The sequence below is a fragment of the Perna viridis genome, chromosome 9 (assembly GCF_037379345.1).
Source record: "Perna viridis isolate PV_CMFRI_1.1 ecotype Kerala chromosome 9, ASM3737934v1, whole genome shotgun sequence".
NCBI lineage: Eukaryota > Metazoa > Mollusca > Bivalvia > Mytilida > Mytilidae > Perna > Perna viridis.
This window is the reverse complement of record NC_142453.1, coordinates 37,084,904-37,109,911: the sequence shown is the minus strand read 5'-3', so window position 1 is coordinate 37,109,911 and position 25,008 is coordinate 37,084,904. Positions and strand designations below refer to the sequence as shown.

The window sequence follows — 25,008 nt, the reverse complement described above, 5'->3', positions numbered from 1 at the left end:
TCGAAATTTTGAACTTCGTATTTGAAAAAACAATCGAAAATTTGAAATTGTGTGCAATGTGTTATTTTCTCGAAAGAAATGTAGAAACTTAAAAAGAAAAAAAAAATTGTGTATCGGCTGTATTTTTTTAAAGGTGGTACTTGTTAAGCTTGTACTCTACTCTCAATATAAAGAAGCATTCTCGTTTTGGTGGCAAGATTTGTGCTCATATGGGACAATCAGTGTGCTTAAAGGTAGAACGGTACTATTTCTCATTATTTTAGGTTGACCTTTTGTGTACCCTACTTAAGTAAATACGTCCGGACACTGTGATTGGACAAATTGTGCTGATATCCAAAATGTGTGTTTTTTTTAATTCATGGCTCTAACATCATTATACTTTTAAAAAATTGCATTATATTTTTTGAAAACCATTTTATATAAATATTATGAATTTTTAAAATTTATGTACCATTGGCAGAAAAAGGGGAACTTTGACCACAAACATTATTTGCTTAAAATATCTAAGAATCGAGATGGTTTTGCTATGACTTTGATCGCAATTTTTGTTAGAAAAAAGATTTTATTGGAAAAAAAGTCAGTTTATAGCTCCGTCATTGTTTTAAAGGTGTGAATTTTTCAAAAGTTTCACTATTGTCGCCTATGGGAAATAAATAGTACAGTTCTACCTATAGTCTCACACGCATTCTTGTTTATATTGAAAACATTAAAGAAAATGATTAAGCGCGGGAAAACCCAAGGTCAGTTTTACCTCCTTGCTAAAATGGACTAGTCCAAATTTTTCCGGGAGGTGTGATTCTTTAAACCAATGAAAATTCATCGGGTGATTATGAAATATCAATCCGCGACTATAAGATAATAATTCTTTAGTTCTATTTTTTCAGTTCTTCTTTCTTATTCCATCGAATGGTTTAACTGAAATTTATAGTTATGTGTTAAATACATAGCTTATTTTTCTTAAGTTGAGAAATATCATTGTAACTATTTTCATTAACCGGAAGTAGTATTCAGAAAGTATTGATTGGAACTTCGGTCCCATCATCCGACACGTTGGGAATATCAACAAACTATCAAAATAAACCGAGAATGGATTCAGCAGGCGATGCCGATCGAAGTGTCATTCCACAAATTATGTGGGAACCGAAAGTTGAACAGTCAACGAAGATGGATAAATTGAGGGAACTGATCAATCAAAAATATTCAGTGAATTTAAGTAAGAATAAGTAGGGAGGTCAGTCAAAATATGAAGTATATAAAAAATGTACAAGTTTATATTAGTTTGAAAGAGCCCAAGAAATGTAACTTACTGGTGCAAAAATTTTTAAAATCCGTCAAGGGGTTCAAAAGTTATTACAATTTAAAGTTCAAAATTTTGGTCATTTTTCTTGCGAAGGCAAAAATGTCACATTTTGGGCACTTCTGTGGCCCACATAAGTCAAACAGGTAAAGAAATTCATACATTGTGTCTTAATCATTTAAATAAAGCCATTTCATACTTTGATTTAAGCCATTCAGGAAACTTGTATCTTAGATACAAAGAAAATTACACTTTTTTAAAATTGGCAAAAAAACACTTTGGACTTAGTTTTTTTTTGCTATGTGTCAACAGCATCGTGAATTAAAGTGCCATTTTTGGATATTCATATTTGGAAATTGGAAGGTAGCAGAAATCTGATACTTTGCTGTTCTTTCAAGAGTAATCCATTAAACAGAAATAAATAAACAAATATTATGTCAAAACCTCTGATTTGTTTTTCATTGGAATCAGAAACACTGCGGCAGACCGCCTTTTTTTTAAATGCGTTTTTTCAACAAAAAAATACATTTTTGCTTACTAAGAATTCAAAAAAAATATTTAATTTTTTCTGTCACTTGTTTTGTGTGGCAATAAAGTTGCTTGACTTGAAAAATCATGTTTTTCAGCTCAAAAAAATTTTTTGAGGTCGAAAATTTACATTTTAGGGTAAATTTTAGAGCTATTTTCAGTGGAAAAAATGGCGAAAGGTCAGACAAAAAAAGACATTTTGAATTTAAAAGCAGTTTTTAGCACATGACAGTTATTGTTATTGTGATTAAATATGTAAAAACACATTTTTATCAAGAAATAATTGAATTATATTTAAAAACCAACAAGCAAATGTTGAAAAATGGGGGTAAATCGAACATTTTTGAAAATTTCAGATTTAAAAAAAAACCGCATATTTATGCTTATATTGATCAAAATATCAACCTACCATATACTTATGTGGTACCATTTTAAAGCTTAGAATCTAAGCTATCACATGAAGATACTTTCATCTTATTTTGCTATAAAATGTTTAATGTGGATGAAAATTTGTTAGGCCTATACCTTAAATGAAGCCAGACGATAATCAAAATAAACATACATTTTTGCCGCAAAAAGTGGCAAAATAATATTATATCAAGGTCTGGTCAATTCTAAGATTCCTAATGTAGTCTTGTAATGTTTTCTTGTTTAAATAGGGTCTTTTAACATAATAAAATTTCAAAAACAAATGCTGTTTTCCCAAGAAATTGAGAAAATTTGTATGAATACATTGACTTGAACCAATGCGCATCCTTTCACTATGGAACTTTGAAGCCCTAGCTGTTTCCTCATGTGTACTATTATGTACATTAAATGATAATAAACAAAATATCATCATTTGATTAAGTTTAATGAACTTTTTGAAGTTTCCATTTCAGGCCAGAAGGGTTTCTTCACCAGGATCTACTATGTCTGCCAAATCTACAAAAGAGATTATGTACATAAGGACATTACACCTATTAACATCATTTACCTTATCAATTTACTTACAGTTAGTTTACTTTCTATTAAATCATAATCTGGTTTGCTAACAATCTGAAAAAATGTAAAACTATTTGATGTTGGTTGCTCACAAAGCGGTTGACAAAAGATGTGGCGAGGAGTTAAAAACACCAAACTTCCTTTTCCAGAATAATTATCTTCATTTCAAAACAAGAAGATTGTTTTATAAGGTTATATTAATGATATGTTAAATAACTTAATATGAATAATTTCGCTGCGTGATCCGTCTGGTTCTTCTATCAACTGTTGAACTCTCTTACCAATCAGGTTATCGGGTTCAGGTGTGTCTGGAACTACCCTACTTACTGTACCCCACATGGTCCTACCTCAGACTCGACCCATATTCGTCTCATAGCATAGCCCACTATGCTGCTCAGGCCATCTGAAATAAACAAGTAGTGGTATTCAATGAATATGTACTGTGAGGCAGTTTTAAAGCAGAGTCTAAACACAAAACTAATCGACAGTTCTTGTAAGTAATGTATGATTCAAATGTAAATGCTTATTTGTTACCATAATTAAAAGACTCAAAAGTTTTATTATTAAAATAAATAAAGCTACTAAACTAAATCAAAGTATAAAAACTAACTTACCATGAATTCGAAATATCTCCAGAACTCAACAAAATGAAACTAAAATGATGAAAAACAAACAGAAAATAAAACTAAATCATAATAAAATTTACATCACAGTTTACTTTTTATATGACAAAATAAAATAAATATTTAGGCAGCCTGTTTACTAATACTTTCTTCTGAAATAAATCAATAATTAGAAGAAAAAACATAGTACAAGTATGTTTCATATACATACAACAAAAGATTGGTATTATGAGTCAATCAATGTGATCCTAAAAAGGCCAAAAAAATATTAAACCATAATTAATTAAAATTTAATGATAAATAATGTATATTACTAGGATTTTAAACCTTTTCCAAGCAATTGTACATGTATATGAATATTAAATAAGTAGAGCATCTACAATCCTCTAAAAAATGAATATGTAAGTTAGCTGTTAAAAATTGTACAATATGAATATATAAAGTAAACTTAAGAAGATGCAGGTCATATGTAAAATATGCAATTGCCACATATATAAATCTCATCAAATAAGTTCTATTTATCAAGTAAAGTACAAGCAGGGCTACATGATAATTGTTCTAATAAAAGTCATAATTAATATATATGAACTGATAAAATGAAAACCAGAAAAAAAAGTTGTGTATCATTTGAAGAAGCAATTTAAGGTTGATTTTTTTTTCTACATTGATAATTTTGAATAAATAAAACAGTTAAAATAAATATAAAGAAGGTTTATGCTTAAACATGTGAGTTTCATATAAATTGGGCACTACATATAAATTAAAATTGAATTATCAAGGAAATTAAATGCAATATGTGCAGATTCTCCCAACCAATAGAAAAAAAGCAAGGTAAAATACAGAGACTTCCGATAATATAGGAAAGTCGATAAAGTCCGAAAGATTTTGAATGGATTGCAATCAAACGTTGGGAGAATTTACCTCATTACATATTCATCCTTTAATAAAAATGTTATGGAAACATATTCCAACTAATGCTAAATGAGAGTGATCTTTTTTAAATCAGCTTATGCAGAATCAAACGAAAATCAGACCTTCCAAGAAGGTGAATATAGTTTTTAAGCTTGCAGATGATAAAAGGTCATTCTAGAATTTGACCTTACGGAAACAGGGCGATTAGGCTTATATTAGACATAATTTAGGTACTTACCGTAAGTGATTGGCCTCCATGGCCTAGGTCCATCGTTGTCTGCACCACCAGTCAAAAATCCGTTCAGAAAACAGTCGGTAAAAGGCATTTATCCCCGAGTGTTCGAAAATCTTAACAGAAGCTATGGCGGATCAGTAACATCCGGTTAGCAAGAACGATAACCGGTCCCGCTTTAATTTTTGTGAAAACCACGCCCTGTCCACCCTAATATCCAATCGATTCCGCAAGCTATTATTGTTTTTCTTCTGAAACCAGGGTTACGGATGGACGCAGAAAGGATTAAATTTTCGGAATCCGACTGTCAGTGCATTCCGGGTACGCAAAAACTATTTTTTTTCAACATGTTTTTCCTTAAAATTACGTAAAAAATATGTTTTGTAACAAAAAAATTAGCCTGACAACCGGATTATCAAAATTGAAGATATTTCCAAAAATTTAAGCCATAAATGAAGAAAATCGGTCCAGTAATAGCTTGCGGAATGAATTTTGAAATAGGTATGATCTTTGACACATAGTTTTTCAGGCGGCCATTTTTCTCAAAGTATCGTCACTTCAAACGTTTGTACCAAATGACCATCAACTCCAATAACAATGAAAGTTGTATATTTAGAAAGAGAAATGTCTCATCTTCAATTACATATATTTTTTTTGGTCATGCAATGGATTTTTAACCATTTTCTAACGTGTTAAAGTTGACTCAAAATTGAGAATTTTGCTCTCGCAAGAATATCGATAAACGCACTACCGACCTCCCTAGAATAAGCTAAGCTTAAAAGCGTACGAGTTTGCAAGCCTACTAACATGTATAGTATAGGCTAAAAACCACTAATTCCACTTTCCATAGGGTTCTATGCTAATTTCACAATATTCAATGGCTTCTCTGGACTTTACCTTAACTTTAACCTGCAGAGGACTATATATCAGCATGATTCTACATATGTCAGCTCACAATCCTCAGAATGGCATGTGGGGTTAGCAGACTTGCAGTGCAGTACTGGTCACCGGAAGTGAAGGGTCTATAAATAGCATGGGAAATCCCAGTGTTTTCACAAGATAGGGGTATACTTAAAAATCATTATGGAGATTAGGCTTCACATCACAAGAAGCAAAATGCACCTATAAAATGTACAGAAATGTTTTTCCTTTCAGAAACCGTTTAAATTTTTTAAATAAGATGAGAACTTTCTCCACAGCACTATGAGGAACAGGGGTAATTTCTGCGTAGGACTATTTTTGCGTACGTTCCAAATGCTCATTGGTTGAATTGGTGGTCTGTAACCTAAACAGTCACTTTTTGTCTTAGAAAAAATAAATAACTATACAGGTATCTTCCTACACACATACTGAATGCATTTGCAAAGTTTCATTGAAATGTGACAAGCACTTTTTTAAATATTTGATTTTTAAATATAGGGTAACCAAGTTGTGCGAGCAAAAAAGTGACAATATTCTACCATACTTAAATGCATTAAATATTTGCAAAGAACTTTTTCTGACTTTTCAAATAAAAAGTATCAATCACAACTTGTTTTTCAACAATATTAATGAAGAAATAGTTTTAAAAGTAATCATTTTCTGAGAAATTGGTCTTTTTTTTTAAAATTTATTTCTGACATGCCTCCCCCTTTTTCTTGATCACCTGTCAAAAATCCTAAATCTTTAAATTTTCACAAAAGGTGATATATTTGGCTTTAAATTTGTAAATACAGTGTTTTCACATTAAAACATGACCAGTAAAGGGCACCTAAAGCAAAAAAAGTACTCAATAATGGATTTTCCATGTTGCCATAGGGGAATGCTGATATGGCCTTAACCGCAGTAATGAAAGTGAGTTTTTCCTCATTTCTAACCTAATTTTTGCTCAAATCTACACAAAACTTGATTTCAAGTGCTTATTACCACCATATTTAAGTAAATATAGCCCTCAAAGTTTAATATTTGATATTTTTACTGAATTTTCTACACTTTTTACAAGATAGGACATAAAAATCAGTCAAAAAGACCAATTTTCCATAATTTGGACCTATAACTTAAAAAAATGCACATTTTGAAGGATTTTTGTAGTGTATTCCTCTCATGGCAAAGTTAACAAGATCTTCAAGTAGTTTAAAGCTATTTCAAGAAACTTTTCATTTTGCCATGGCTTCATTTTAAGGCTAAAAACCACTAATTCCACTTTCCATAGGGTTCTATGCTAATTTCACAATATTCAATGGCTTCTCTGGACTTTACCTTAACTTTAACCTGCAGAGGACTATATATCAGCATGATTCTACATATGTCAGCTCACAATCCTCAGAATGGCATGTGGGGTTAGCAGACTTGCAGTGCAGTACTGGTCACCGGAAGTGAAGGGTCTATAAATAGCATGGGAAATCCCAGTGTTTTCACAAGATAGGGGTATACTTAAAAATCATTATGGAGATTAGGCTTCACATCACAAGAAGCAAAATGCACCTATAAAATGTACAGAAATGTTTTTCCTTTCAGAAACCGTTTAAATTTTTTAAATAAGATGAGAACTTTCTCCACAGCACTATGAGGAACAGGGGTAATTTCTGCGTAGGACTATTTTTGCGTACGTTCCAAATGCTCATTGGTTGAATTGGTGGTCTGTAACCTATAGCCCTAGATATTTTTTTGTTTTCTTGCGCGGATGAACAGGCAGATGAAGATTTGCTTCATGAATTTGACAGGTCTAACTTCTTACGGAAATTATGGGATTGTGTGCCATGAGACAATTTTACGATTCAGGAAATTAAATTAGATTTGTAGTCCCAAACTTTTACTGTTGTTCAATTGATTGTTTTTACTTGTGTTTTGATTGTACTTGTGAATTCCAAAATCAATAAGTTCCATAATGAGTGAAACTTGAAAAAATATAAATTTGTTATTTAATTTCAACATCATAACAAATGTAAATATTGTTTTATTTGTTTGATCTTTCTTATTTTCTTTCAAGTAGACAATACTCAAGGATCTAATGATTTCCAAATTGAGATATTTTTACTTGACTCAATTTGTTTACATCAAAACCTGTGAAGCATGAAAACTGTGTTATAGTCTTTAAATCAATATGATTGATCTTTTGAAGAAGGCATTAATTTACCCAGTCTAATCCCCACACTTAAATGTGACATTGTTTTCTTGCTTGTGTTTCAAGATCCCCTTATAATATGATTCTCATTGAAGATGAAGGTAATAATTGACTGTAGATGTATATTGCATCCAAATATTGGTTGATAAACAATTTTAAACTTCTGTATACATGGAAATCTCAGTTGCGGGTGAGTTGTAATTCCAAATGAGGAATATTCTCTATTTTTTTTCATCATTCAAGCAGCAAATCTCAAAAATAAAACCTCCATTTGTCCGTTGAATACACATCTGAATTTTCAGTTTATTAAGTGTAAAGGAAGCTACCAGTCAGCAAACTAAATAAGATCGTCAAGCCAACATGATACAGCACAAATAAAAAAATTATAGAAGTCTAGAAGATTGTACAACGATACTGATAAAGATGTCATGCTTTAAGAAAATGTAATTAAGCAAATTTTTCAGTCAACTTATGACCTTCTTCAGTGCCTTAAACATAAATTGAGTTTGTAGGATAGTTACAAGAACACAACTCACTACATAAGCAAGTAAAGACTTGTGACCTATTATTTTTTTTATTTGATAATGAAAGTTTTTGCATGCTTTGTACTGGTATAATTCTTTCTTCACAGTGTTTGTATATGTTTAGAGTTATGATTTAACACAAAGTTCAAGATCATCTCAAAAACTTGAGTTTCAATTCTGTATAGTATACTGTAGTATTGAGTTTTTTGGGGGTTCTGACTTATTGTCATTTCTGGTTGCTATCTAGTAAGACTATTTGATGGACATCATTCATTTAAATGACTCAAAAGGTCAATAAGGGTTAAGTGGTAATCTCAAATTCTGTAATCATAAAAAAAAACCATGTTTGCACAATAACAGGCTGAATCCATAGCATACATACAATGTACATGTACAAAATGTTAGCAAACTCTGAGTTTTGTCAATATGGTCATTCGTTTGAAAAAGGAAGCAGAAAAATGAAAAATTAAAAGGAAATACCCTAATGAAAAAAGTGAACAGAAAATATAAACAAATCCTCTCTAAACATCTGAATTATTCAGTCTACCTTCACTAGTAGCAGTCATTTAACCTTAGTGTTTATTAGTGGAGGATAGTCAGAAATATCCATATGTGCACAATATATCCTTAGGCTTGAACCTTTTTAAGTCAAAATGGCTGCAAAAAAGTAGTTGATTCAAATTATTTTATAACTTCCTTGAAAACTGCTGTGATGTTTCTAATGACTGAATTTGGATTGAAGTCCTTTGATGACTGGAAATGAGAAATCTTGCCATTTTTACCAGTTTCAGCTGCATCATGTATCTTAACTTTCAATTGATGGAAATGTTCCTTATAAAATAGGTCTGTAAAAACTTTGAAATTAAAAGTTGAAGGAGATGTACATTTTTTTTGTATACTAGAAAGATCCTTTTTATAATTTAAATGAATCAGATAAGGTGAGAGATTCTGGCTTCTGCAGTCCTGTGGTGTCATGATCTGGTTAAATTCTTATCCTGTGTAAAATATTGAATTGCAATCCAAATTCAAGTTTAAATGTGGTGTCCATATATAAATTTGACCTAAATTTTCAGGGTTAAATCCCAGTGGTTGTACAGATATCTAATTACATGTATGATCCTGCAAGTATTTTATTTTTTGACATCAGTAAATGGATATTTCTTAATACTGGTGGCTTTGCACAAATAAATGTATGAAAAGAAATTAAAAAAAACTTCATTTGATGTTATGGATTGTCATCTATTGTAGAAACCTTTAAAGAATTTCACAAATGGTCTTGTGAAAACTATAGCCAATTCTGGGAGGAGGTATTTGTGTTCACTGGTGTTATACATTCACAAGTGCCTGCCATGGTATGTAGTTTATTATGTCATGTGACAAAGGAATTGTAGTACAGTAAAACTAGTTATGTTTACATGTACTAGTATTTATGTCTATCTAGGTTTCATACATGTATGTTCATACATATAGCAGTCTTATTATGTTATGTTAGTCTAAAACTGGAAAAATAAAAATTGTAGTACATATCTACCATTGAACAGTGGTGGATATGGAAAGTTTGAAAAGGGGGAGACGATCCAGAAAGAAAGGGGTTCTATACTGTTATTTGCTTATTTTTACCAAAATTTAGCACAAATTTATCAAAATTTTCCAACTAAATATGGGGTTCCATAGTTCTAATTTAAAAATTTAGTTTATGACTGAGTCTATGTGAAATGAATATCTTGACATCTTATTTCAGGTTGTTGATAAAGAAAAGTCTATAACAGATATACCTGAATGGTTCCATGGTTGTCGACTCAATTTTGCAGAAAATCTGCTGCGATATGATGATGACAGAGTTGCTGTTTATTCCACAGGTACACTTTTTTCACCTATACATCTCTTACCCTGGCAAACAAAGTTTATGGGATATATGTTTATGATATATACAGTACCAAACCAGGTTATACAAAGAACCATTGGTAGATTTCACAAAGAATTGTAAGTGTGAATTAAGTTTTAATTTATGATGTCGTATGTCATAACAGAAAATAGCTTTGTAACGTCATTACTTATGATCAACTTTACACTTAAAGGATATTTTTTCTCAGAGAACCAGCTTGTTACAAATCAGATTAAATTATGCAGAAATGATTTAGTTTCATTGTATATTTTTCATCTGGGCAAGATAGGTTATTTTCTATAAATTAACTTGGTACTGGATTGTCAGGTTATTTTCTATAAATTAACTTGGTACTGGGTTGTCATTAATGTCAGTCTGTCTGCAGTCTGTAATTCAAGTAATTTAAAACTAAATAAGGTTTTGATGAAGGGACAAATCCTAGAAATTAAAAACAATCCTTAAATAACTTTATATATCTGATTGTTTATTCATCTGTATATCAGTATCAAAGGGATTACACTTGTATATTTTTTGGTGCATTTTGATTTTCTATATAGAGTAAGGGAATCACTGGCACAGGTGCATGAAGAAGGACAGTGCATACAAAAGGTGGAAATCAAAACTTCTTATATGAAAATTATTTAAAGAAAATTGATATATTTAAAATCTGTTTTCCAAAACCACAGGAAAAACATCTGCTTTTCATGTAAGTTTCTAAGTAAAACATGTTGCAATTTTCCTGTGAATCCACTTTGGTATATGGAACCAGCTTATACAGTTGTTGGTTTTATTTTCAAATGACAGGAGAAGGACTGGGTGTTTCACAGATGACATTTAGGCAGCTGAGGAAATCTGTTGCTAGATATGCCACAGCACTAAAGAAAATGGGAATTCAGAAAGGGGACAGAGTTGTAGGTTAGACATGAATGATGAAAATTAGATACACTAATTAGAAAAAAAGGTTGCCTATGAGATGGCCTGTTTGTTTGAAAATTTACATGTAGGATCAGTAGTTTTTACTGCATTTCAGCAGTACTTTTGTGACTAATTTCCCAAGTACATACATTTTTGTATGAAAACTGAAAATTCCAACAGCCATTACCTTCAAATACTAAATACACATGTACCTGGAAATATCAACTATTTACAGAAGTGTCCATATGATTAATATTTTTACATATGCAGGCAGTTAACACATGTGTGCAGATTAATTATTGTCACATACAAATGTACAAACACTTGTATCAAAACCACTGTATAACTTTTTATAAGGTTACATTCCAAACTGTTGTGAAGCATTAGAAGCCATGCTAGCTGTAGCCAGCATAGGAGCTGTATGGAGTTCTACATCACCTGATTTTGGTGTACAGGTAGGATAATAAAACTTGATGGATAAGTCATTTGGTACATTATAAATATTTGACAATATTTACACAGATAAAACCAAATGCTATTCAGGCAACAATATTTTTCAGGGTGTTTGAGGGTCTGTTTGATTGGTCAGTTGTTCCCATTCTGAAATGCATAAAATATCTGCGAAAGGACCTTAAACCAAGATTAATCAATTAACCAGGGTGTGCTTGTTAGTTTTGCTCACATCAGACTGAAACTTATTTTAAATAACATTTTATTGACAGTTGTATACAGATCATTACAATTGCTGTTAGTAGTAATGATGTATTTCAGGATGTACTTTACATAATCACACAGATTAGACCAAATGTTATTTTTAGTAACAATGTTTCCAAGATGTACTTAACCTACCGGTGCACTTGGTCCATGCTCCCAGTTTTTAGTGGAGTCCGAGTTGCTCATTTGCTTTTGTTACTTTGTATGTGTGATTTTGGTTGCTTTGTGTTCTTTGTTGTGTATGTCTGTTTTCCATGTCTGGTCTTTGTCCCTGGATTACATTCTTTTGATTACCGCTATAACCTTGGTTCTCTTGATTACTCTTTGACAAAGTTTCACAGATCATACCAAAAGTTATTTTACTAATGTTATATTTCAGGGTGTACTTGATAGATTTACACAGATCAGACCAAAAGTTATTTTTAGTGTTAATGCAGTATGGTATAATGGAAAAGTACACAATCACCTGGAAAAATTACTTCATGTAGTTCAAGGTAAATAATCTTAGTTTTTACAGTGTCCAATGAAGTTGTGGGTTGTAGAAAATAAAGTCATGTCTCTGTCCAACTAGTTTGAACATTTGCTTTGATGCACTGTACAGCTCTAGTAATCATTTACCGTTGGTGAAATTAATCTGAGGAAAGTAACATTTGTTAGTTTTGCTTGTTGGTATACAAAAATTCTCGGCAGAGAGCAGAACATTTCTAAAGTTCCAGAGCACTGTAATTATAAGAGTAGTACATTGTATAACCACTACACACATCACATCACACCAATTTACCCAGGTTTTACAGGCTGTTTGTCTATTTGTAGGATTGTTAGGCTTTATGTTATGTACATTTTGTACTCCTGTACATCATGATAAGATGGTATTGAAACAAATGCTGATTTATGGTGTAGACTAGAATGGTCCATATTATTGTCTTGTTACTGGTTTACCTGATTTATGGTGTAGACCAGAATGGTCCATATTATTGTCTTGTTACTGGTTTACCTGATTTATGGTGTAGACCAGAATGGTCCATATTATTGTCTTGTTACAGGTTTACATGATTTATGGTATAGACCAGAATGGTCCATAGTGTCTTGTTACAGGTCTACCTGATTTATAGTGTAGACCAGAATGGTCAATATTATTGTCTTGTTACCGGTTTAACTGATTTATGGTGTAGACCAGAATGATCCGTATTATTGTCTTATTGTTGCAGGTTTACCAGATTTAGAAAAAGTTGTAGTGATTCCATTTGTACCTGAAGCTGCTTGTGATTTATCTAACATTAAAAATAGGTGAGGTTTTTTTTGTATTTTTCCCACTTATTGACTAATCTAAAAAAAAATTTCTCCTGAATTGAAAAAATAACCAGTTTTTCCTTTAAGTAAGACCCTTTAAAGTGTGTGTTCTTAAAATATGATGATCAACATTAAGGCCATTTAAATTGTAATTTAAAGTATTTCATGTATAATGTTATCTTCAAAAGGAGAGACAACATAATTTTAGGAATTTTTAACTATTAAGATTTTAATTTTTATTATTTCAGTATTTCTCTTGAGGACTTTTTACCATCAGAAGATGATGTTACAGATTTAAAATTTGAACAAGTGCCCTTTAATCATCCAGTGTTTATAATGTATTCTTCTGGTACAACCGGAGCACCAAAATGTATGGTACATTCTGTTGGGGTAAGATAATATATAAATAACATATAGCTAAGAGGAGTATGTTACCTTATTAAAACCATTGTCTCCCTGAGGCGTAGCCGAGGGTGACAGTGTATTTACAAGGGGTAACAAACACTCTATCACCCTAATAGGTTTATGTTATTTTACTTTATTATACTGAATGTTCCTTTTTCTTTTTTTTTTTCATACTAAATCCTAGCAATCAATGTTTGTATAATTTGTCTTTTGTTTTATTTACTACTTTGATGTTGTTCAGTTTCAAATTTGACTTTGTAACTTTTGATCATTGTTATTCCAGTCATTAAAATAGTCGATGTTCATATATATGTTCCTTCAAATGCATTCTTACTCCATTTGAACTGGTACTTAGGGTTTGAGAAACCAGTCAAGAGGGTAATAGATAAAAAACTGTCACCCTCTGAGACATGTGATAGAGCAGAATATTACCCTGGTGTTTAACCAATAAATATACAACAAATTAACATGAAGTATAAGATTATACTTTAAGTAGCACTCCAGCTAAGAACCATGCAAGATGTGATTCGTGGTTGGAAAGCTGACATATTTTTATTTTTGATATTTTGTTTAAGATGTTAAACAGGAATTAACATGTTGCTTTCCATATAATCCCTGTTCACAGTTAATTTAAATTATGAAGAATGTACAACAGGATCCAAAATTAAGGGTGATATATCTGTAAATGACTCTGAATTACAATGGAAAATATTGAATATTTGATATGAATTATCTCCTAAGAACTAGAGATTGGAATGACTGATTATACATTTCATCATATAGATCTAATAAAACAACTTAATAACAAAAATAAAAATGTTTAGCCTTTTTTTGGGATGTATCACATATTTCAGAATTTTCCTGATTCTTAAAAAGACTGCTACTTAAGCATTCTTGTAAGTGACTTAAGTATAATTTTAGCCAGTGATTTAAGCTGTCAGTGTTAGTTTGAAGAAATTTCCTTTTGGGCATATATGGAAGCTTGTTTAGATTATACTTCAATTCAGTGGTTTATTTTATGATTTTTTTGTATCATGGCTTTTGAGTCCACCTTAATGTTTAATGCAATTTGATCTGCAAATTTTTACTTTCTGAAATGGGTTTTTTTGTTGTCTTTTTTAGGGAACATTATTGAAACACCTGGAAGAGCATGTGATACAAAGTAATATGGATAGAGATGATATAATGTTATACTACACTACAGTAAGTAAAAAGGGATGTAATACATTAGAACAGGCTGCAAAATTACAAAACTGAGAACACTTAAGTAATAGTTAGCAACTAAATAAATATAGAATATGTATGCACATTCCTGCCAACTTTATTAGCTAAGTAAAGTAATTAATGGGGATCAATTGTTAAATTACTAATACCTTAATGTTGTGTTTAAATGCATTAAGGAAATGAATTTTAATTTGGATATTCTCACTGATGAAGGTATATTTGATAGGTTGGTTGGATGATGTGGAACTGGTTAGTATCAGTTCTTGCTGTTGGGTCAGCTATTGTCTTATATGATGGCTCACCAATGATTCCTAAAGACACTGTATTATGGGATCTCATTGATAAGTTAGGGTCAGTATCTTGTATATTTTGTCTATTATTATAAATAAGTATTTAAGAAAGCAATCATGTCTAAATACTGTCTTTACTCAATGCTTTTAATATTGTACGTTTATTTTGTTAATGAACTTAAGATTTTTTGTGCAGAACCTTCCAAAGTTGGGACTCTACATATAAAAACACTTAAAAAGTGATCTTAACCATTCAGGGATAGAAATATTTTGTCAAAGGTTGCTCAATGGGCAAGTTACATTTAATATCAACTTGCTCATGAATTGACCAATGTTAAACTTGTTGACTTTCTAAAAGTTTTAATCTCGATATCAACTTTCATTGCATTTTCTACTTATGTACACAAGCACTGGAGTTAAACACTGCTTTTTTTTTCAGGATAACATATTTAGGTACAAGTGCTAAATGGCTTGCTGTAATGGAGGAAAGAGGACTGAAACCAGGTCAGACCTAATGCTGTTTACTTAACAATTCTGATTGAACCACTTTTCAATTGTCAAATATCAAATTCTATTGTTTTTTATGTTAAATAACCAAGGTTACAATAAAACAAAACTTATGGAAAGATATGAGGTAGTCACATGACCTAAATAACCGTTTCCATCAGTTTTTAAGTATAGTTGTATAATAATTTGGAGTTAACTGCTGGGTTAGTCTAACATATTTTGATAAGAAACTCCTTATTTTGCTTTAAAAAACATAAAGTGAGGAAAAAAGAGTAAATAATAAGTACTAATATTGTTATTTGTCAGAACAGTTTTCTATTAAATTGAATGAAACACTGTATTTAGTTTCGTTTTTGTGGACACCCAATTAAGGTGTTCTGGCAAACTTCTGTTTGTTCATGGTTTTTTTTCAAATTTATTGATTTTATGTGAGCATATAGTTTTCAATGCAAATTTTACATTTCGTTTAAAATATGAATTTATAGGGACAGAGTGACGTCATATATATGTAGATGCTCTGAAACATAAATTGTTCAATTTTTTATTGTTGGAAGTTAAGTATTTATGAAGAGTAAGCAAGGGAACCAAGATTCTAGCAAAAATCAAAATAATGTAATCCAGGGACAAAGACCAGACACGAAAAACCGACACATACAACAAAGAACATAAAACAACCAAAATGTTACATACGAGGTAACAAAAAGAAATTAGCAACTCGGACTTCACTAAAAACTGAGAACATGGACCAGGTGCACCAGTAGGGTAAGCGTCCTCTGCTTTTCTAGAAACACCAGCCTGCTGTTAGGAAGTGATCATTTGAACTTTAAAGGCAAACATACAACATGTGTTATAGGAAGTCTTGTATATTCCCATTGATTGAGAAATGAGTGGTATAACAATGTGGCGGTGCATTATCAACAAGGTCAAATGTTATTTTAATCAAAGCCAAAAATCTTTTTTTAAGATTGACCAAATCACAAAAAGTAATGAAATTAGGACCCCATGAAAAAGAAAAATCTTCTCCAGTACAGCATCTTACCAAACAGCTGAACTATATATATATATGAGAACACATAGTTATACAGATCTACACTTGCAGATGATTGAATTTGACACTTTACTATGTTGTAGGTAAAACCCATAAGTTGGACAGTCTGAAAGCCATCCTATCTACAGGGTCTCCTTTAAAGCCTCAATCCTATGATTATGTATATAGAGAAATAAAGAAAGATCTTCTCCTCGCCTCTATATCAGGTAATTATAATGTGTAAGTTAAATGATATTTAGTATGTTGTATTTATTTTATTATTTGTTAGAAAATATATGTAGATGCTGCTAAAAACAAATAAACTGAATAACTAAAGCCATTTGATGCATTTAAAAGTTGACAATGACAAGCTGAAGCTTTACATTTTTTGTACATTTAGAATGCATTATTTTCATAGAATAAAGGGTTGTATGTTTTGTGTAAAACTCCAATTAGGCCATCCTTAAATATATCTTCGTTTCCTGCACCCGACCCTCTATTTCCAACAAGGGTCGGTCAGTCAGTAGATTTTTTTTTCAGACGGGGAGGAAAAATATTAAGTTTGGATTTCTGACAGTTTTAAAGACAGTCTCACGGTCGTCTTTGAATATTGTTAACACGAAGATGGTGGATGCCATCTTCAAATAATGACTCTGGTCATTAATGTCAGACTTTATCGATTGACATAATAAAAAATATCTTCAGTACTTCTGATCATTCAACAGGTGTTTACAACCAGGGAAACAATTTCACTGTTCACAATAATATACGGAACAATTTCTGTCTGGCAATCTGGAAAAAAAATTGACATCCAATAACTCTCCAAAAAAATCTTGGTTGCAACATTTTCATATGGTTGGTCGTGTGTGGGAAACAAAGGAATTTTTAATTTTGGCCTTATTAATAAAAAAAAAAAACATATTTATAGGAAAACATTATGAGAACCTAGTGTCATTAAATGTGTTCAGATAAATGTATTATACACTGTATGTGACTATTCTTTGTATCATTTTACCCTGCTTTAAAAAAAGGGGAGTGTGCTGTTTTACCCTTGTCGATCTGTCTGTCTGTCTGTCACACTTTTTTTTTATCAGTTATATCTCTGCAGTTACTTTTCTCGGCCACTTGATATTTTAGATAAAGCTTTAACAACAAAAACTTCCTCTTTGACAACTCAGTTATATATCATATGCTTAACCTAGGTGCAGCTCACAGGTTCTTGTTTTTTTTTATATATCCTTACAGGTGGTACAGATATAATTGCTTGTTTTATGGGTCAAAATTGGACTATACCAGTTTACAAAGGGGAGGTTCAAGGTCCAATACTGGGGTGTGCCATTGAAGCTTTTGATGAAGAAGGTAAAATAGTTTAAAATTTGAACTATAGCCAAATGCTGTGTTAACATGATAATGTTAACTTCTGTATCTCAAAACTCTTGAAGTACAATTAACATACAATAGCAACATTTGATAAAAAAAAAACTGTGGACAATTTTTTAATTCTTTATTAGTATTTTTCTTTCTTGGGGGGATGGGTAAATAACTCCTTAATTTGCTCTAAAATTGTTTTGGTTTGTATTCATTCTGAATGAAGGAGTAGGCTTATGCATGATATATTCTCTATTTTAATTACATTCATTTTCTATAGGTAAACTGGTCTATGATGAACCAGGAGAGTTGGTATGTACCAAACCATTTCCTTCCATGCCTGTTTTCTTCTGGAATGATACTGATGGAACAAAATACAAGAAAGCCTACTTTGAGATGTATCCAGGTATGTATTGATTGTGCAGTATATAATCATGTCATACAGGTAGAAATCTATGAAATTTATCTGCTCAAAACCAGGCCGAAAGCAAGGGTATGTAGGAACATTTTACTCTCCAACAAGAGAAAAGAACTAGCAAAACTTGTAGATGTAAGACATGAAACATGAAATAAGAATTTTAGGGCACTGTTCATTAAGTCTAAGATCGATTTGTTGGTCAATTCCTTCTTTTAATACAGTTAAGGTATTTTATTCAATCATTGTACCAGTTTTATGATTTTTCAGAATTTCATTCATTTCTTTGATTTGCAAATTTTTGAATTTCAATTTGAGCATTGCAGTATCAAGTGGAAATTTAAATTTGAATTCATGGTTTAACTGAACAAGAAGAAGTTACATTTTCCTCTATTTAGAACAAGAACTTTGTTTTGTTATAGGAGTGTGGGCCCATGGAGACTATTGCAGTATCAGTAGTTATACTGGTGGTATTGTCATGTTGGGAAGGAGGTAAGCATTTCAAAATGGTTTTGGGCTCGATTGAAGAGTGGTGGAGATATTTGTACTCAAATCGTTACATTGTTGGTCAAGCTCTTCCAAGTTGTTAAGATTGACGTATCAACCAAGTGGAATTTGCAAGACTTCATAGAATTCTGTCACAATGCCTGTGTTAAAGTTCAAACAATCACTTCCCAATTACATAGGACATTTCATCACTTCCCAATTACATAGGACATTTCATCACTTCTCAATTACATAGGACATTTCATCACTTCTCAATTACGTAGGACATTTCATCACTTCTAAATTACATAGGACACTTCATCACTTCCCAATTACGTAGGACACTTCATCACTTCCCAATTACGTAGGACATTTCATCACTTCCCAATTACATAGGACATTTCCAATAGAACCATTTTGAGCCATTCATGTTACAGACACCAACACATTATGTAGATTGTGGTTGAAATGCACCCCTAATACAGTTTTATGGACCAATATACAAATTTTGTGAATAAGGATAGCCTTTGCTTTGCCTTCAAGTACATGTATTTAGAACATATAAATTGCATTGAATTGTGTCATAAGAAACCATGTTAAAAAATACAGAAGAAACTATTACAAAACAAGGCCTCAGGTCTTTTTTTTGCGTGAGAATGATAAATTTGAACCTTTCAATTTCTTTGAATAGCGATGGGGTATTGAATCCTAATGGAGTCAGATTTGGTAGTGCTGAAATTTATAATGTTGGTAAGTATAAAATGATCTATAATTATAAGACCACATATTGTTTGGTAATTTATTGTTTCCATTCTAACATGAAGTATGTATTGAAAGAAGAAAAACCCAATTGACCATCTAAAATTAAAATTAAATTGATATTTACACTTATACATTTTATAGGTTTAATACTTTAAATAAAAGTATACAATATACATGTATATTAAAATTGATTAATTCAAGTCCAAAAAACTACTTATTTTTTTTAAAGAATACTTTTAAACTTGTTTATTTACAGTTGAGTCATTTAAAGAAATCCAAGACAGTGTCTGTGTAGCACAGAGGAAGAAAGATAACTCTGAAGAAAGGGTTGTCTTGTTTGTAAAGATGGCAACAGGGAGTAGTTTTACCAGTGAACTGGTTACCAGGATAAAAAGTTGTATCAGGAATGAACTAAGTGCCAGATATGTACCAGCTGTAGTGTTACCTATAGATGATATCCCTGTAAGTTTGTTTACCAGAGATTTAAATTAGCTCTGGTCTAAGGTCCAGGACCATCAATTTCTGATGCAGGACCTATGAAATATCATTTACCTAGGTCCCGGACCTTCCATATGTATGTTTACTTTTATTGAGAGCCGTTCACTTTCTTAAAGAGGACCTTTCATTTTTGAAAGTAAATTCATACTCCTGGTTTACAGTCTATCTTTCTGTAGTGTAACATAAATACACCGTATGATATCCCTGCAAGTTAGCTTACCGTGAGCTAATTTACACTAAAGTTTTTACCTGTGTCACCAAAGGTAAAAGCAGGTCTAGCAGCTGCTCAACTCTGCTGACCATCTGTTACACATTAATGGGAGGAACTTCCTTAATATAATCAAAATGTATTTATAGACTGTTTATATACATAATGAAGGTCTGCACCTCCTATTAGACAATATTGTGCAAACAATTTATGAATATTTAATATTGATTTTTATCTGCTGAACTTAGCCACTTTTTCAGCAGTGTATATTGTCAAAAGGAACATACTTAAGGGAATTTGTTAAAACACCAAGTTTTAAACTTGCTTAATTTCCTTTATTGCCATTTTACATCAATGGGCTGTGGCATATTTGGTATGAACTGTCCTGTTCACCTTTCTTTGTTTCTCAGTAACCTTGTTTTTGTTTTCAGTACACAATAAGTGGGAAGAAGGTGGAAGTAGCAGTGAGGAAAGCTATAAAGGGAGAAGAGGTCGTACAGAAAGGAGCTTTGGCCAATCCTCAGTGTTTAGAACTCTATCATAACATCAAGGAGCTAACAGATTACTAATTGAAAATATACAAAAGCCTTGTGATCAAATGAACCATGTTCTGATTTCTTGAAAAATTCTTTGCACATATGAACTTTAGATAAAGAACTTTTATCCATCAGAAACTTCATCTTATTTTCAATGTCCTTACTTCCTGATATTTTTTATCTCATGTTATTGCCGTGATATCAAACATATCAGCTATTTCCAATGATATTGTTACATGTATGCCAAATCAACTATGAGATTGTCATGAAACAGAGAAACTTTCAGCTTTTAACATCTCCACGACACATCACATCTCACCATTCAAGCTCAATATAATATATTCTGTCTTGACTTCCAAACTGACATGTTTATGTATTCATGAGTAATATTTTTTGTGGTTAGGGAACACAATGTTAGTAGAGTCTTGAATTTTGAGATTTGACAACTCCATCATGCAAATTTATGGAAGATTGCTTTTTTGTTAAGAAGGAAATTTTGTGGTGTGTATAATTCAATGAAAACCACAAAAATTAGTGCACTATGAATTATAAAACATTCAGTTTTGGTTGATTGGTGCATATGAATCTTGATGACTGCTTATAGAATTTGAAAGTTTTTTTTTTGTTTATTATAAATGTGTTAGGTTTTGATAAATTAACATTTTTAGCCACAATTTGCACATGTTTTTTTCACTTTGTATTGCATGATAAAAATATTTAATATATTTGTGTCTTTTTTTTTTGCATATAATGCTCTTGAAAAATTGAATATGTGCCATTTTTCGGAACAATATTTCAAGGTGATACATACAATTATCTTAATTTAGTGACTTAATCTATGAAGAATCTGTGATTTATTTATTTTATGTATTGATAAATGTTGGGTATTCACTTATTTTTGATTTATTGAAAAAATAGTATTTTTAAGAATTGACTTGGAGATATTTTTTTATCTCAGTATCTGTTCTGAATTATAATATGATGTCCTACAAACGTGTAAAACGATATATTGCCCGATAGATATATCTACCTCAGGGCTATTCACTTATCAGATGCAGAAATAGTATCTTTTTCACGTTGAAATAGAAATAATTCATTGGGGTATAGTGGTGTACTTATTTACACACGGGTTGCCTTTTATTTACATATTTTATACCTGTCTTATATTTGGGATAGAATACTCAAATATAAAAATCCAGCCCATGTGTAAATGAGCACAATATCTTATCCCCACAAAATTGTTTTTGAATTATACACTTAATTCTTATATGATAAACTGGTATGTTATATTGTTAATTGGGGTCTGCTGACATGATTGTTAGTGTTTGAGTAGAGCTTCCCTTTTTCATTCAGAATTTTATTGTTAGGCTCTTCCTGTTAGAAAGGTATCAAACACTTCCTATAGTGTATTTGCTTGTTTTGTTAGCTGGGTAAAAAGGACATACTATGTCAAGATTCATAATCCTCAAATAAGAATTTCGAAAATTGCTTCCTGTGATGTAACCAAATATTGATGACTACACCTACAGTTGAAATATTTTTGATTGGTCTCAATTGGTTTGAACATTGAGGATTGTGAGGATTGTACCAATGTTATATCCTATACAATCAATAACCTATTAAGTACCATTCTGTGTAAGAATCAGGCAACGGGTGGCACATCATGTGTCTCAGTTTTGGTCTTTTTTGCCTCAATATAATCAGTACTTCTAGAAAACAACTTTAAAGCTATTTAAATTTATCCTGAAGCATCTGTGACATAGATATTTTTCACTGCTTATTTAAGGAAAAAGTTCGGGAAAAGTTTCCCGCCATTTTTCCTTAGTGCATTTCAACTAAATTTGACCTATCAATATCTTTAAAAGGCAAACTTTACAAACACTTTGACAGTAATTTCATGACGTTATGAGGTATAAATACTTGGTTAATACAATCATATCTCTGTGTATTTTTTCTTCATTTGCCACACCTTATACACATTTTGCCTGATTCTTAGACGGAGAAGTACTTAAAGCAAAAAATATCAAAAACAACTTAAACAGAACTCCAAAGGAAGTCAATAAATTCTTCTGATTAAGTTGAACTGGGAGAAGAAACAAATTACAGAAATCTCCAAACTTTAGTTACTTTAACTCCTGCTAAGATGAATACATTTTAGTGGTTCCTTCGAAATTGAGCTACTGAGGTTTCTTTGTGTGTATATATATATATATAGGGTTAATTAGTAGAGGTTTGAAACATAATATGAGGTTCTCATTGAATTTGTGTAGTTGGTAGTAGATGAAATACTCAAAGTATTGTTTTTTTTCTGGTAAAAAATCCCATTCATTAAAAATGATATTGCATTGTATCTTACCAATGAACTTCCAACATAAAGAGTCTCATTTGAGTGATATTACCCCATTTTATTTTATCGAAATTTTAGCATTTTTTGTAAATCTTTTCAATCAAAAGTATATTGCTTCACATTGTTAAGCTTTAAAATGATAATATTTTTAATGAAATTATATTTGTTGTTTATCTTACAATGTTTTATTTAACATATCACTTACATGTATGTTGTTTTTGCATAATATGTATTGATTTGCCAATCAAATACAAGTATTTGTAAGAATCAGACAAATTTAGAAAAATCTGAAATATGCCTGTCAAAGTAAGACAATATACTTTGTCAAAGAAGTCTTCATTATTTGGTATGATTACTACATGTATTATATCTGTGATTCACTAGAGATCGTTGGAAATTTTTCATTAGTTTGTTAGTAAATTGAGGTTTTTACAGAGTTATTTGCCCCTGAAATATTCATTAACAGTGCAATTCAAATCAAATTACATTAATTTTACGTAAAATTTATTTATTCAAATGGTTCAAATAGTTGAATTACCCTATCTTATCTTTTGAATTGTACTGTTGATGAATATTTCAAGGGCAAATAACTCTGTAAAAGTGGTTGGTTATTTCATATCCGGTTTACCTACTGCCTGATCCTTAATAAGACTGATTATTACTGATAAACTTTTAAAAAAAAGACTTGAAAAACCAAAGAGCTCATACATTTCAATGTCTTTGTCTTTTTACTGGTAGATTCTATTTACAAAAGGTGAAAATATGGTGCATAAAATTGTTCTATTTGCAATAAAGATATGTAGATTTTTGAAGAACAACTGTTCAGTAAGTGTAGGTGAAGATAACTTGATGTTTTTATTGTTAATTATTTAACAGTGCAATTAATTAAAATTTAATCATGAACTACAAAAATCACAATACAATTTCATCATTATTTTTCAAAAGCTAGCAAAGCTTGGTGCATTTTGCCATGTCGTCATTTCATGCAGTGACAATCTTGTACACAATCAACACATGTTTTAAATGTTTTTTGTTTTATCTTATAGATAATGACATTCCTTTTTGATACATTTTCAGTTTTATCTTTTTTTAATTTTCTCATATTTGCATTTGAAGCTTGTATTTATGTATGCACGTATATTTTTGTTGGAATAAAATTGTTTTAATTAGTGTGAAGTCTAAATAGGGAATGTAAGTCTTGTCACATGACTCCATGGTTTCACAAAATTTTGGTCCTAATCTACCATTCAAACACATGGAGATAAGCCATTTACAGAGTTCAGAATCTTAAGCAAAACAATTTTTTGTGTAAAAATAGCAATTAAAAATTACAAATATCCAGTTTTACATCATAAAAATGCTAAGAAAAACATTGTGCATAGTAATGCAGCATTTTGAGATCCTATAAGTAAACAGTAAGATGCAGATTGGTTGTTAGGATTTTGATATGTTCTACATCGGAAATTCCGGAATGGAAAATGAAACTAGAACAAGAATTACAAACCCTATTAGCACATGTATTGATACATTTGTTCTCTTGAAGTCTGATAGTTTTGATAAATCTTTAAATATTTGTTTGAAAGTGATATTATCATTAGGCAAATGTATAGGCCCCTCTATTTTAATTTTAGGTAGTAGCTTTACAAAAGTGAAACCCTCTTTGTGTAGGCAACAAAGCCTTATCAAAAATAATATAATGGTAGTACAGTCAATACATATATTAGGATGAGATTGGGTCATGTGTCATAAAAGACATTCAAAATGGAAGTATCCCATTAAAATCAGAATTATTTACTTCTGAATTCCTACTCAATATTTTGGCCATTACCTGATAGATGAAAGTTAAATCATAATTATTGTAAAGAGCTTTTTATATTATTTATGTCAATTTAGTACATGTGAATAGGAACTTGATTCCTCTTCACTTT

At 31.1% G+C, this 25,008-nt stretch overlaps 1 protein-coding gene and 1 long non-coding RNA gene across 3 annotated transcripts; one reads left to right on the top strand and one right to left on the bottom strand.

The window, feature by feature from the left end:
* The first annotated feature begins 894 nt into the window (after positions 1 to 894).
* Positions 895 to 24,249, top strand: LOC148608241 (acetoacetyl-CoA synthetase-like). The gene is made up of 18 exons (XM_088543980.1): positions 895 to 1,213; positions 9,452 to 9,555; positions 9,945 to 10,062; positions 10,893 to 11,003; positions 11,361 to 11,458; positions 12,097 to 12,211; positions 12,926 to 13,004; positions 13,256 to 13,397; positions 14,535 to 14,615; positions 14,863 to 14,987; positions 15,366 to 15,430; positions 16,565 to 16,687; positions 17,706 to 17,819; positions 18,109 to 18,234; positions 18,666 to 18,735; positions 19,421 to 19,479; positions 19,748 to 19,953; positions 20,629 to 24,249. The coding sequence occupies exons 1-18, from the start codon at positions 1,087 to 1,089 to the stop codon at positions 20,764 to 20,766; spliced, it is 2,001 nt and encodes a 666-aa protein (XP_088400106.1). The 5' UTR covers positions 895 to 1,086; the 3' UTR covers positions 20,767 to 24,249.
* Positions 2,660 to 5,344, bottom strand: LOC148608242 (uncharacterized). 2 transcript variants are annotated; one of them, XR_015914946.1, is made up of 3 exons: positions 4,583 to 5,344; positions 3,424 to 3,462; positions 2,660 to 3,212 (listed from the first exon to the last, which is right to left on the bottom strand). It is a non-coding gene; the product is annotated as an uncharacterized LOC148608242 (long non-coding RNA). The 2 variants fall into 2 exon arrangements; XR_015914945.1 differs by lacking the exon at positions 3,424 to 3,462.
* Positions 24,250 to 25,008: the final 759 nt, after the last annotated feature.